Source organism: Epargyreus clarus, unplaced genomic scaffold (genome assembly GCF_041222505.1).
Source record: "Epargyreus clarus isolate Ecla_fem2 unplaced genomic scaffold, WU_Ecla_fem_2.2 ptg000009l, whole genome shotgun sequence".
Taxonomy (NCBI): Eukaryota; Metazoa; Arthropoda; class Insecta; order Lepidoptera; family Hesperiidae; genus Epargyreus; species Epargyreus clarus.
In genome coordinates this window covers 8,807,995-8,820,330 of record NW_027332217.1, presented here as the reverse complement: position 1 = coordinate 8,820,330, position 12,336 = coordinate 8,807,995, and the positions used below count along the sequence as shown (strand labels likewise).

The following is a 12,336-nucleotide window of genomic DNA, read 5'->3' as shown; positions in this document are numbered from 1 at the left end:
GCTTTCGGGGACCATGATATTAAATAATATAAATACGATAATATACCGTCGTAAACAACACTTTGTAGTCATATTTATTTTGAGTTTGTTTTTTTTACTTAGTGATCAATATGTCTATGATATTTGTGACAATCAATTATCACGTCCCCTGTAATCCTTGCCGCACTATAACTACTAAAAATTTAAAAGGGTGTGTAAAAAAAAATCAAGAGTCCAAGTTTTCAACAATTTGTATTTTCCACCTTAGGTGATTTCATATTAAATAAAAATTTTCTTTCTCTTATATACACATTAAATCCAAATTTTGTCAGAGTGTATTTACAAATATATTAAATAGAATTTAGTAAAAATTAGTGAGATTTAACAATACTTATGCAGATACTTATGACTAATTATAATAGAACATCAACAACATCTTTCACTCAGGTGAAATACATGAGACCGCTTAAACAATAACCACACATAAAATTCGTATTCATTCATAGCTAGAAACACCATTAAATAGTTAGGTATCATAAGATGGTTTTCAAAAATTGCTAAGTTCTACGTAACATGAATGGTACCTAATGATTCTCAGCACCGCAACAGTGTAACATAACAGATTCAACAATGTAAAGTCATCCCAGGCTCCAAGGAAAGTCGTAATCTAATACAAAAACCGTATATCATAACGTTAACGCGTTGAAACATTACGTAACATTTAAGATTTAGTCTTCTCCGTTTCAATTCACTCATTTGACTAACAAGAATACGCTTTATTAAAACCTATCTACGCTAGCCTTTCTATCAGAGACTTCGTCTCTTTTATATTATTATAAACATTATAATCGTGTGCACCACATTTTTCTCAGTGTATGTGCACGCTTGTATTCGTTGCGTTGTCGCGAAGTGTACCGTTCACGATCAGCGATACACGATGGCCAAATAGATGCGACGTAAGGTGTGGACAGCACCCTTTTCTATATTTTCATATAAAACACATTGAAATATTGGTTGTGCTACGTCGTCTGTGTAATTTTTGCCTTGCTTTGCTTTTACAACTTCTGTATGAAAATAGACGAAAGAAGCGCTGCGTCCGCGCATCATGTCGCTTCTGTCTGGCCTGCGCCGGGAACGGTGACACTGTATCGCGTTTTAGTTTACTTTTTGTTCTTTTTTAACAATTACTTAAGAAATAAAGATGTATCTGCTGTTTTCACTTGTAACAAGAATTTTGTTGTTGGCGCAAGAGTTAGTATTATTATTGTCAGATATCCTAAATTCATAACGACCGACTTTACTCAAAGGCCCACCCTGTTAGTGTTTTAATGTTTGTTTTGCATCATGTTTGCATATTTTTATCTTTGCACTCTATTTTACGCGGTAGACTAGTGTTTATTAAATGACTGTCCATATACAGCTTTTCTGTTTCTTTAAAGAAAAGCGTAAGGTTCAAAGACTTGTGCTTAATTTTGTACTTCTATAAAAATATTTTGTGTGATTTAGTTCATAAAATAATTCGATGTACGCTACGGGCAGGTGACTGCCCAACTCGCTCGAATAGACCGCGGCGCAACTAAATCTCACCAAAGACAACCCTGGTCTGTAATGCACCTTACGTAATAGATAATTATACATCTATACAGAAACTTATGAGTATTATAAATAAGGGGCCCTTTCTATACTTGCAAATAATTAATAATGATTAAGAGATCATAATTTAAATTCTACATACTAGTAAATTTCCTAGATTAGTCTATATAATACGCAATTTTAGTAATATATGCCACTGGGAGAACATAACTCTGAAACAATAGATTAACGAATGAAGAGAGCAAGACGTCAAGAGAAGATTGTTAGTATGAGAAGGTAATTGGTTAAATTTTAAAAGAAAAGAATTGAGCAAATTTTGTTAAATTAATTTGTTTGAGCAAGAGTAGACCATGACAGCAGCCGTCGAAAAAAAATGGCTCTACAGTCGAATTATGTATAGGAATAAGAACAAACAGTAGTCGACATTCTCGCGATCATTCCTCGACTAGAAATAGGTATCATAAATCGAAATAATATTATTTATAATAATTATCACTTATTCAGCAGTCATGTGAACCTTAGCATTAAATAAACTGCCGTGGCACGTGGTAAAGTTAACGAATGGCACAGTTTCACGTTAGTTATATCAAGTATAAGAATAATGAATATAATATTAAATGTATTTAGGTACGCACAATAACGTACCAGGTCGTCGGGGTCAGAGAAAGTTTACGGGGGCATTTTGGACTTATTTTATAATATAACTATCTATGTTTCCTAAAATGGAAACGTCTACATTAACAAGAAGAAACATTTTCTGACCCCTAGACTACCCGCAAAAAGGGTCATTATGCTTACTTTTCCCGGATCATCACTCAATGTACACACTCCATTGAAATAGTTAGTATTACTGATTAATAACTTTCTGATCGTAAATTTTGTTAGCTACTGTCATCGGACAGAACGATATGTGTTCGTAATCCAAGGCGCGCACTTCACAGAAACACACCGGCGCGTGCGCAGGACACAATTAGGCCACACCAATTCGTATCTATGTTTGTTCCCAGTCTAGTTCATTCAATTACCCTATCTAAGTAATAAATACATCGAGTTGATCACCTCCTACCGTAATAATTACAAATATGTATAAAAAGTTATATATAAATTTCAGTGAATTTACAAAATGTAGAGTTAATAAAGCTTCGTTAAAGACAATTCTTTTACACCTAAGCGATGAAATTATTTAATAACTTCAACGTGAAAGGATAACAGTTCAATGATCCACAGACGCGGAAGTCACGGTAGTGGCGGTGGTCGCAGCGGACGTGATGGTCGCGGTGGTGACGGAGGCCGGGGCCGCCGGCAGCGACCGCTAGAGGCCGTGCGGGTGCGGCTCGTGGTGGTGCGCCGGGCCGCCGCCGCCGCCGCGCTCGCGCTTCAGCCGCTGCTTCAGGTGCACCTTGGCATGCCGTTTCTTCTCGTCGGAGCGAGCGAACTTTCGTCCGCAAACGTCGCACGCGAACGGCTTCTCGCCCGTGTGTGTCCGTACGTGTGTCGTTAAGTGATCCGATCTGCTAAACGAACGCATACATATCCGGCACTGAAACGGCTTTTGCCCTGTGTGGATGCGAATGTGTCGCGTTAATTCGTCCGATCGTGAAAACCTGCGGTCGCACCCGTCCACGGGACAGGCGTACGGCCGCTCGTGGACCGGGGTCTTGCTGGGACGATTGGGATACTTGCGAGGTTTCACTGCGACCAGTCGTAGCGGCTGCGCACTCTGTTGATACACCTGGGACAGGATCTCGTGGCCCTTGCTCGTAGACGGGTTGTACTCAGCGAGTTGTACCGGTCTATCGCTGACGGGACTGGGGTACGGCTCGCGCTTAGGCAGGCCCGAAGGTCCCGGGGTGGGTTGGGGGGCAGCCGCGTACTCCTGCACTTCCCATGAGTGCTGAGGTTGCTGCTGGGGAGGCGGCCGATACTCGCAATGCTGCGGTTGGCACGGCTGCGGGGGAGGGCAATAGGAGGGTTGACATTCGGGCGGGAGTAGTTCGACGCGTTCCTCGTACTCTTGTTGGAAGTACTTGTCGACACCGGGGCCGGGCCCCGGCGGCAGCAGCCACTGCAGCGGCGGGGAGGGGACCCGCTTGCTGCCGGCAGGGGGCCCGTACAGGGAGGCGCTCGCGCTGGACGCGTTGCTGGCGTCCTCTGCGCGCGCGCCGGGAGACAGAGACGCCTCGTGCTTGTGGCGGCGCGGCGAGCAGCCGAGCGACAGTTCATCGCCTGGTAATGTACCTAGGACAATTGAAATAATTTAAATTATTAATCGTGTCATTTTTGTTGCCAATTTATGAATTTACTTTATGAAGGAATAATTACAAAAACGGCACCCGTTGAATTCAAGGACTTTTGTAATCGTAGAATATTTTTTAAATACGTAAACGTAACCGAAATAGGGAAGTGAATTCGCAATATTATGTACTTATAGGTATTTGTATTTTATTTCTATTACGGTAAAAGTTTGCAAATTTGATTATTGACCATAGTGTTTATCTAAAAAATGTCTCACAAACAAAATCCTTCGTAATTATTTTATTGCTGGTGAATAAACTGCGACGATATAAACGACTTGTATTTTACAAGTACCAAGTTATGTAGAAGTGCGTATTTTTGAAGTTTAATAGGTAAACAATGATATTTTGCGTGTTTAGTGGCGCGGGCGGAAGGCAGCGCGGACGATAGATAAGCGCCGGAAGCCGATAGTCGCTATCATCGTTGTGTATCTGGACGCTACTTGTTTTACGTATACTTTTAACTTGTTAAAAACAGCTGTCTTATTCGAATTATTTATTTGGACACCAAAAACGCAAGCATACGAGGTATGATTAAGTTAACAAGAAATTGAGATTACTTTGCAGCATTCATATTATTTATTTGAATATCAAAAACATTAGCATTCGATGTATATTAATTAACTGGAAGCGATATTTGATTCAAAGTAATCAAATATTGGCTTTATACGTAGGAAAAATTAATTTTCGAAATTGAATGATCTACAAAATGAGGTACACTATGCGCTCATTTGCTATTCACAAAATTGCTTGTCACAAAAATCAATAGAGTTATTCAGTACAATATTTTTTCGTATATCACTGATAAACAGAAGTACCTATGTTTTTTTTATATTTATGAAACCAAAAATCAATTATGTTTCTTGATCGGTCTGTGAAGTAAGAAGTTACTTATATTTTTTGAGAGTCTACCTAATTGACTAAGCCCTACTTCGCAAGTAACTTGTAACTAAAATGCACAATTCTAGATATATTACTTTTTTCCAAAAAGGTAGATATAATAAAATAATAATTAACGATCTTATAATTTTACGATGCTAAAAGCATATACTTTTATAATATGTTGTTATGTATTAAATTATTTCAAAATGTATTTTAATAATTCGCGATGGAGCATTAACTATTTACCTATTTGTGTGTGAAATATATTATTAATTTGAACGTATCATTAATAATTACGTAATGAAGAGAATTTGTACTGAAACTGAGTATTACGTAATGGTGAAACTAAGAAAATGTATATCAATTAGGAAACACTAAAATACTTAGAGTCAACAATTTCTCTATTGAACTGCAGTAACTAGATCGTTAATAAAAAATATTCTGTCTTCATAAATTCTTAATAAAACTTGTTTATTTAAATAGAATTTATTAGATTATTATGTAGAATTTATTTAATTTATAAAAAGTACATAAGCGCTTAATGTAAAAAGTGACTCTACATTAGTCGCTAACATTTTCACCTTTTAAATTGCTATTGAAAATATTATTTAAAGATATAAACGTATCTATTAAAATATCTGGTAATATATAGGTATTACAAGATTAATACGAAATAACATTACTTTCTTACATTTCAGTGCAAATATCAAATTCTAATAATATAGATTAGCGTTTTATAAATCAAATAAAAAGTTATCGTTTTTTTGTGTGATATATTTACCATTCCAGGATTCATGAGACAAGCACGGAAAATAACTTTAACTAGATTTCACTTCATACACTAGCAGGACGTAACAACGTGAACCTATCTGAACTGAATGCGGCGGCATTTTCACAATGAAAGCTCTGATCCATTCAACTAGTGGTATCGATCCGACCGCTTGTCACGGGACGCTGAACTTTCAATTTCACTTCAACTACTGGCACTGAAACTTCCCGATCTTGTCTCGGTATCGTTACGCGGCGTACGAATGAAGTTACACATTTTGTTTCGAATGAATGAAGATTGAAAAAATGTAACACTATATGAATCGCGTTAATTATGAGGGGTCGCGGCAGGTGTCGGAAAATGCAATGTTTATTTACAACGTTATCGGTCGGATGGCGGCGGGGGCGAGTCCCGCCTACGGGTGCCGTCGGCGTGCGTATTCATGTGGAGCGCGACCAGGCGTGCTAGGGCAGCAGTGCGTGACGGGTTCGCACCTGATATAGGTGGAGGCTCGAGCAGACTCGGGAAGAAGGCGGGCAGGTCCGAGGTGGTGACGGGCGTGTTGAGATCTGCGGGCGCTCCGTTGGATGCAGACACCGGCACCGGCTTCAGCGCGCAGTCGAACCCTAGGGCTCCCACGTCCGCGAGCGAGAGGAGGTGAGGTCCGGCCGGGGGCTCCGAATCGGTGCCCATGCCGTCCGGCACCACCTGCTCCTCGGCCCACGGGCCGAGTGGAATTACGTACAGCGCCAGCGTGAAGACGACCTCTCGCGCGGCCTGTGCGAAGGGGACTGGCGCCGCGCGACCCCGCGCCGCAGTTTTATCAATGGAGCCGCGGTCCCATATTCGGTAGCGGCGCGCGCAGCTCTGCCAATGGCACGTCGTGCTGCCCCCCCTGCGGCTGACGTCACCGCCCGACGCCGCCCACCGCCCGCGCCGCCCCCCCCAGCCCCCCCAGCGCCCGCCACCCTGTGTAGCGAGCCGGCCGCCGCGAAGCCTCTCGTGCCGTATGCTTCCGCGAGAGCCTCTATCCCTCCAACATTGACCGTGACATTGCTTTTGTTCTTCGATTTTAATAGCACCGCTGATACTAATAGGTATTTTCTTTCATTTGTCATGCATTTAAGATTTTTATGCGTATATCTTGAGATAGAGCGTACAGCTCTTGAGCTCTACGTATGTAGAGCGATAACTTTGCTATGGAATATACTAAACTTGTAATGTAATTTAACTTAATGTAATATAATAGTGAAATACATTTTTTAGAGGATTTTGTGGGTAATATTAAAAAATCTGTACTTAAAAAATAGAATTAGACACTTATATTCAATTGGTTCAACTACAATATTACTTAGATTACTTTCTATTTGTTTTAAAGAGAACTCTGAAGCACTAGCAATAGCGGGGTAGTAGTAAATTTTAGGTACGTAACTAATTCAAATTATTATTTTATAATTGATATGTAGGTATTATCTTATTTTTTTTTACTTATTACTAGCGAATATACCATTCTGTAATGATTAGATTGCGGGGAAACATGATGCTTTTGTTTGTTGTATTTTTGCTAAATTCCGATTTTACATGATAGCAATTCTATACTGGATGGCTTAGGGCGATTGGTTCGGAAATACTAAAAGTAATTTTTTTATCATCGTAACGTTATCACTGACCTTTGAAATATTGTGCATTTATTTAAGGTTACACGGGTTAATGGATGTATTTGTGGTGTAAAGTAATTGTTATGACGATGTCAGCATAGGAATTTTAAATAAATTAATATAAAGTCTGCATTTTTTAAATTGAATATATACCGTTTTTCTTTTTAGAAATTTTATGTCTATTTATTTCAATTTATTTAGAAATCAATAATCAGATGTTTAAATGGCGAAAAAAAATAACGTGAAGAAACCTGCACTCCACAGAGTTTTAAAAAAAGTTCTCAAGGATATATAAACTCTACCAATTTGCACTTTGCCAGCACGGTGCTCTATCCTAAATCCCTCACTCTAAGCGGAGATCTGTATACAGCAGTGAGAATATAGTGGGTTACCAATATTTACCGTATCTTCCTTCTACGTAATAGAGTCCATTGAGAATCCAGGTCGAGTATCCAAACCTTGAGTACTGTTAAAGGGCTAAATCTGCTTCGGGTTTAATATATGTTTGAGGTCTAGCAAAGGTATGATTTTGTGTTTATTCAGGTCACTGCAATAAACTGAATTTCAGTATACATAAGACTTTGAGTGTGCGTTGGTTGTGTGAATTTATTTTTATCCTGAATTGAAGAAAGAGCTACCTATCTATATATAATTAATAATATTATTAGGGCATATAATTTTAATTATAGGTAGTAATGGTTATTGCTGCGAATAATTTTATTGTACGTCGTTTATTTTATAGGTAATAACTGGTCTTGGCAAAGGCAATTACTCAGATCTAATTAATTATTTATCAGAGTAGGTTTAATTATTATGATTTACTTTAAATTTCAAAATAGGTAAGTACGTATCATTTTGTAGGCTCTTGTTTCATAATGGAATGTTTATTTTAATATAATGTGTTTTATAATCAGTTTATAAATCAGTTTATAAATGTAGGGTCATTTACGATTTTTTCTATAAATTACACAATTTGGTTAAAACTTTGTTTCTTGTTAGACTGAGGTCCTACTTTATTTCGAATAATAATATAATAATCTACTGTTCGGTTTATTTAAACAATCCATTAACTTTGGTGTTGCGTGTATACTGAATTGATGAAACGTATATGCGTTTTCAAATTAAATTGTCATAGAATGTCAAAGAATATTTGGGGTTGGTTTCATACGTCAATAAGTTCGAATGACCGCCTAACGTGAACTGCACGTCAACTAGTTGCATAGTACGATAAGGCTGCGCCTCCGAGGACAATCGGGTTGAGTGCGTGGCAGCGGGGCAGCCCGTGGCCGAGACACGCCGACGCCCGATCGGGCCCACATGCAGCCGCTAACCCAATTATCGCGTAACGGACACGATAAAGAAAAATAACAAACCCACGATTTCACCGGCGTCTAATTATAGCGCGCTATTTGTGGGTGCGCGGGCGCAGGCGGCATAGCGTGGCCGCGATGTCAGGGCTATTCCTGGCCGTCAGCTGACGCTCCCGAGGCGCGTGCGCTTCTCTCGTAAACACCACGCAACCGATTGACGTAAAATACGAACAATCGAGTTTTCAGCAGGTGAATCACGGGATGAAAACGTCTCTGCGAGGATCGCACTAAAATTAACTTGACTACTTTTGGTTCGAACTTCGGAGGCGGTTCTATTTCTGCACGTTACCTCAATATCCCTTGTCTATTTTAATCGGTAACCGTTTCGTCTCTTCTGGATTATTGTATGATTATAAGATATACGTTGTTATGGTATATACAAACTAATATAAAGATACAATGCGGGGCTGTATCGGTAGCTCTATGCTTTAGTATTAAATACTTAAGTTCTAAGTATGCGTTAAAATAATATATACGATATTCATCAATCAATGTAGTAGTAGGTTACCTAAGTATTAAAAAAAAATACGCATTACCTCTATAATAACGTTTATAAAATAATATAGGTAGGTACAGTTACTTGACCTCTGAACCAAAACCGTTTACAAATCAAAGCTTACGAAATCCGTAAAGTTGTTTTAGTAAAACGAGAGTACTATTGAGTAAGTTATAATTTGGATAGCCACCTACTCGAGTACACATCTTAATGTCGTGCTCATCTGTATCGGTAAATACGAAGGTGTTAATGCCCCCTATTGAGTGGGTCATGTTTGCGACATGTCACTACGAGTATCCCCGTAGGATGCAGACAAACATTGGCTAGTTGGCTCCCACGGTCCGTCGCTCCGGTGGGTGGCTGTTCACAATTTTTAGTTCGCACGCGTTCTTACAAACGTTTATTAGCTGTTAGGAAGTTCTTAGAGTTCTAAATATGAAAGTGATTAGTGAAGACTTTTACTAAGTCTATTGATAACAATTCTATTTTAAATCATTTTAATACGCAATTAGTTACTTACGATACGTGATTATTTTCTTTACCGATACTTCGATCCGTTACATGGATCGTGGTCGAAAAAAAAAACGACAAAAAATAGGAAATCGATAAAAAAATAAATTTATTACTACTGGCTTATAGGGCAAACGCTACAGCATTTGTAGCATTTTGAGGGGGCTTTAATGAAACGTTACAAGACTTTTAAAAGCGATAGGCTTTTAATCTAAGACTATTAATACGAGCACTCCTTTAATGCGAAAAAGCACGTCCAAATGCACGAATGCTGCATTTAAAGAGAACTAATGTTTATGATCTTCAATACTATGTTCCTAATATCTCGTTTGTTTATTTCAATTAGACTGAGAGCAATGTGTAACATAATACTGTTACTAACAAACTACTTAAATCCATTGTACAGTTGGATTGCAACGTGTGTGTCTCGTGTTAGTGACAGAGGCTTGTAATCGTATCGCTGTCAATGTGACATCGTGTAAACACTCTTGTCACGACGATGGCCTATTGGTGAGAAAGTCGTCCAACAATGGCGACCTACTGCCGTTTGGCGAGCGCTGACGGGACCGCCACTAATAATAGATAATATTATGTTGCAAATGCAATTCTAGGTGACGATCCCACCCGACCTATGAATAGACGCATCAACACTTATGTGGCTTACCTACTCTTGATATGTTTCTAGTGAATCATTTTAAGAAATGAATTTTAAGTGTCAAGTGAATTGAGTGTGAAAGTTTTATAAAAGCATCTTTATTCACAGCTCTACCTTTATAACGAAAATCCTGTACTCATATTTAGTGCGCAAACAACAATACTGAAATAATATACACCAATAAAGAAACTGACTTTATTATTACGCAAAGAGTTAGCATAAGCATTAAGCACCACATAACATAATCTTGATTATATTAAATATTAATTAATATAAACGAATATTAACTCTTTGTAAATATCCGAATCTATAGTTTAAAAGCTATGTCTAGCACTTAGTGATAATTATGAATATATACTTTAATATTAAAACACTTAAATGGTTTTGAATACTCCGATCGTATCCTACTTTTCCACATCACTACAAACGTGTGGCTGACGTAATTATTTTTAATTTTGACATTAGCATCTGTCAGTTTAGTTCAATCAAATATTGGGACGGACTTTAGTTTTTTATATGCTCCGTAGGTAGGTATATATTTCAATTCAATTTTACCCTAACGATAAGCGTGAAACTAATATTTGGTTTGCTTATGTCTTGATCCAAAAAAGGATAGCTTGACATTTGAAGAAAAGTAGATTTACCATATAAAACTTGTGTGGGTAGTTCAGTTTGGTAACTGTTTGATATGACCGAGCGTCTTGAAATTTTATATATTCGGATACTTGTCTTATAATTATAGAGCTAGATATCATGTTTATAAAGGTAGGTGAGTCTCTGTGATAAAAGTAAACAACATATGTTGGAAAGACAAAGACAGAGAATTGAGGAAAATTGTAGTAGTAGGAAAATCCTGACACTAATGAAAATAATTATCATGTATCATGATTAATATGAAAAAAATTGGCATCTAAATTTGTCCCAGTGATCACAGATAAATATGAGTTAATTTAATTTTACAAAACATTACAACTGTAATAACGTAATATTTTTTTCTAAATTACTACGACTGTAGTAAGATTGTCATAATATAATTAAAATTCTTCCATCCAGTCAGAAAATAAAGCAAAAGTATTCAAAGACAAACGTGCCAGTGTCACAAAAAGCAATAATAGAAATGACGCCTAGTTATTTGGAAGCGACTGTTTGCGCGCGAGAAAAGTATTCTCGAATAAGTGGAGTTGAAAGCGCTATCCGCGAGCCGCGATGACCGATAACGCGCGTTAAAATAGCGCATCGTGACGTTAACGCGCCGAATAGCATCCTCTCATCGCAAAACAATGTTGGCAACTTGGCACCGGCTACGTCGCTCCCGCGTCACGCATCACCCTTGTCACTCTTATAATTGCTCCACCACTCGACATTTCTAATCTCACAAAAACTCATTACTCACCACTGACGTAGCAAAACTTGAAACCTAAAATGTTTATCGCGATATGTAATCGATGCTTCAACTGTTTAACGTAATGCATTTACGCAGGCGCTACATAGATAAATGCATGCGACATTCGACTTATCCATGGGCATCATGTTGTGACGAATTTTATTGAAACTATAAATACGTACATTGTGTAGTACGGTACCAATAGGCAATAATAGTAATCAAAGTGGATTACGCAATCGCTGAAACTCCCCATTCACCCTTTGATCGCGATAGGCTATTTCTGCATATAGAGCGAGAATTTTTAATTTCTAGGATATCATATAATGAATGTGGTAAATTATCTAATGAGTTATGTCAAGGAAGCAGGGATAGCCAAGTGGTTTTAAACACGGCCTTTTAATTGAGAGGTCCGAAGTTCAAAACCCAGGCACGCAACTCTTAATTTTCGAAGTTATTTACGTTTCAAATTAATTGTCACTCGCTTAAACGGCGAAGAAAATTATCGTGAGCGAAATACGCATAATAAATAATTCGTAAAAAAATCTTACTGGTGTGGAAGTTTATCAACCGGCACTTGGCCAGCATGGCGCACTAAAGCCTAAACATCTCTCATTATGACAGCAGACCTTCGTCCAGAAATGGGAAAAATATTAGTTAACGAGTGTGGTATGATATTGCATATACAATATTTCCAGATGATTAATACTGTACAATCCATTCACCCAATATTTACCATATTAAAATAT

At 38.1% G+C, this 12,336-nt stretch overlaps 1 protein-coding gene across 2 annotated transcripts in view; it reads right to left on the bottom strand.

The window, feature by feature from the left end:
* Window positions 1-212: 212 nt before the first annotated feature.
* sr (zinc finger domain-containing protein striped) overlaps window positions 213-12,336 on the bottom strand; it is a 39,694-nt gene continuing 27,570 nt past the window's right edge. Inside the window, exons 1-2 of one of the 2 annotated variants that reach the window (XM_073076646.1) lie at window positions 6,012-6,404; window positions 213-3,810 (exon numbers count right to left, since the gene is read on the bottom strand). In XM_073076646.1, coding sequence (XP_072932747.1) covers window positions 2,885-3,810; window positions 6,012-6,210 — 1,125 coding nt within the window. In that variant the 5' untranslated portion in view covers window positions 6,211-6,404 and the 3' untranslated portion in view covers window positions 213-2,884. Of the gene's footprint in view, window positions 3,811-6,011; window positions 6,405-12,336 lie in introns of those variants that run through there. The other variant, XM_073076645.1, reaches the window with a different exon arrangement.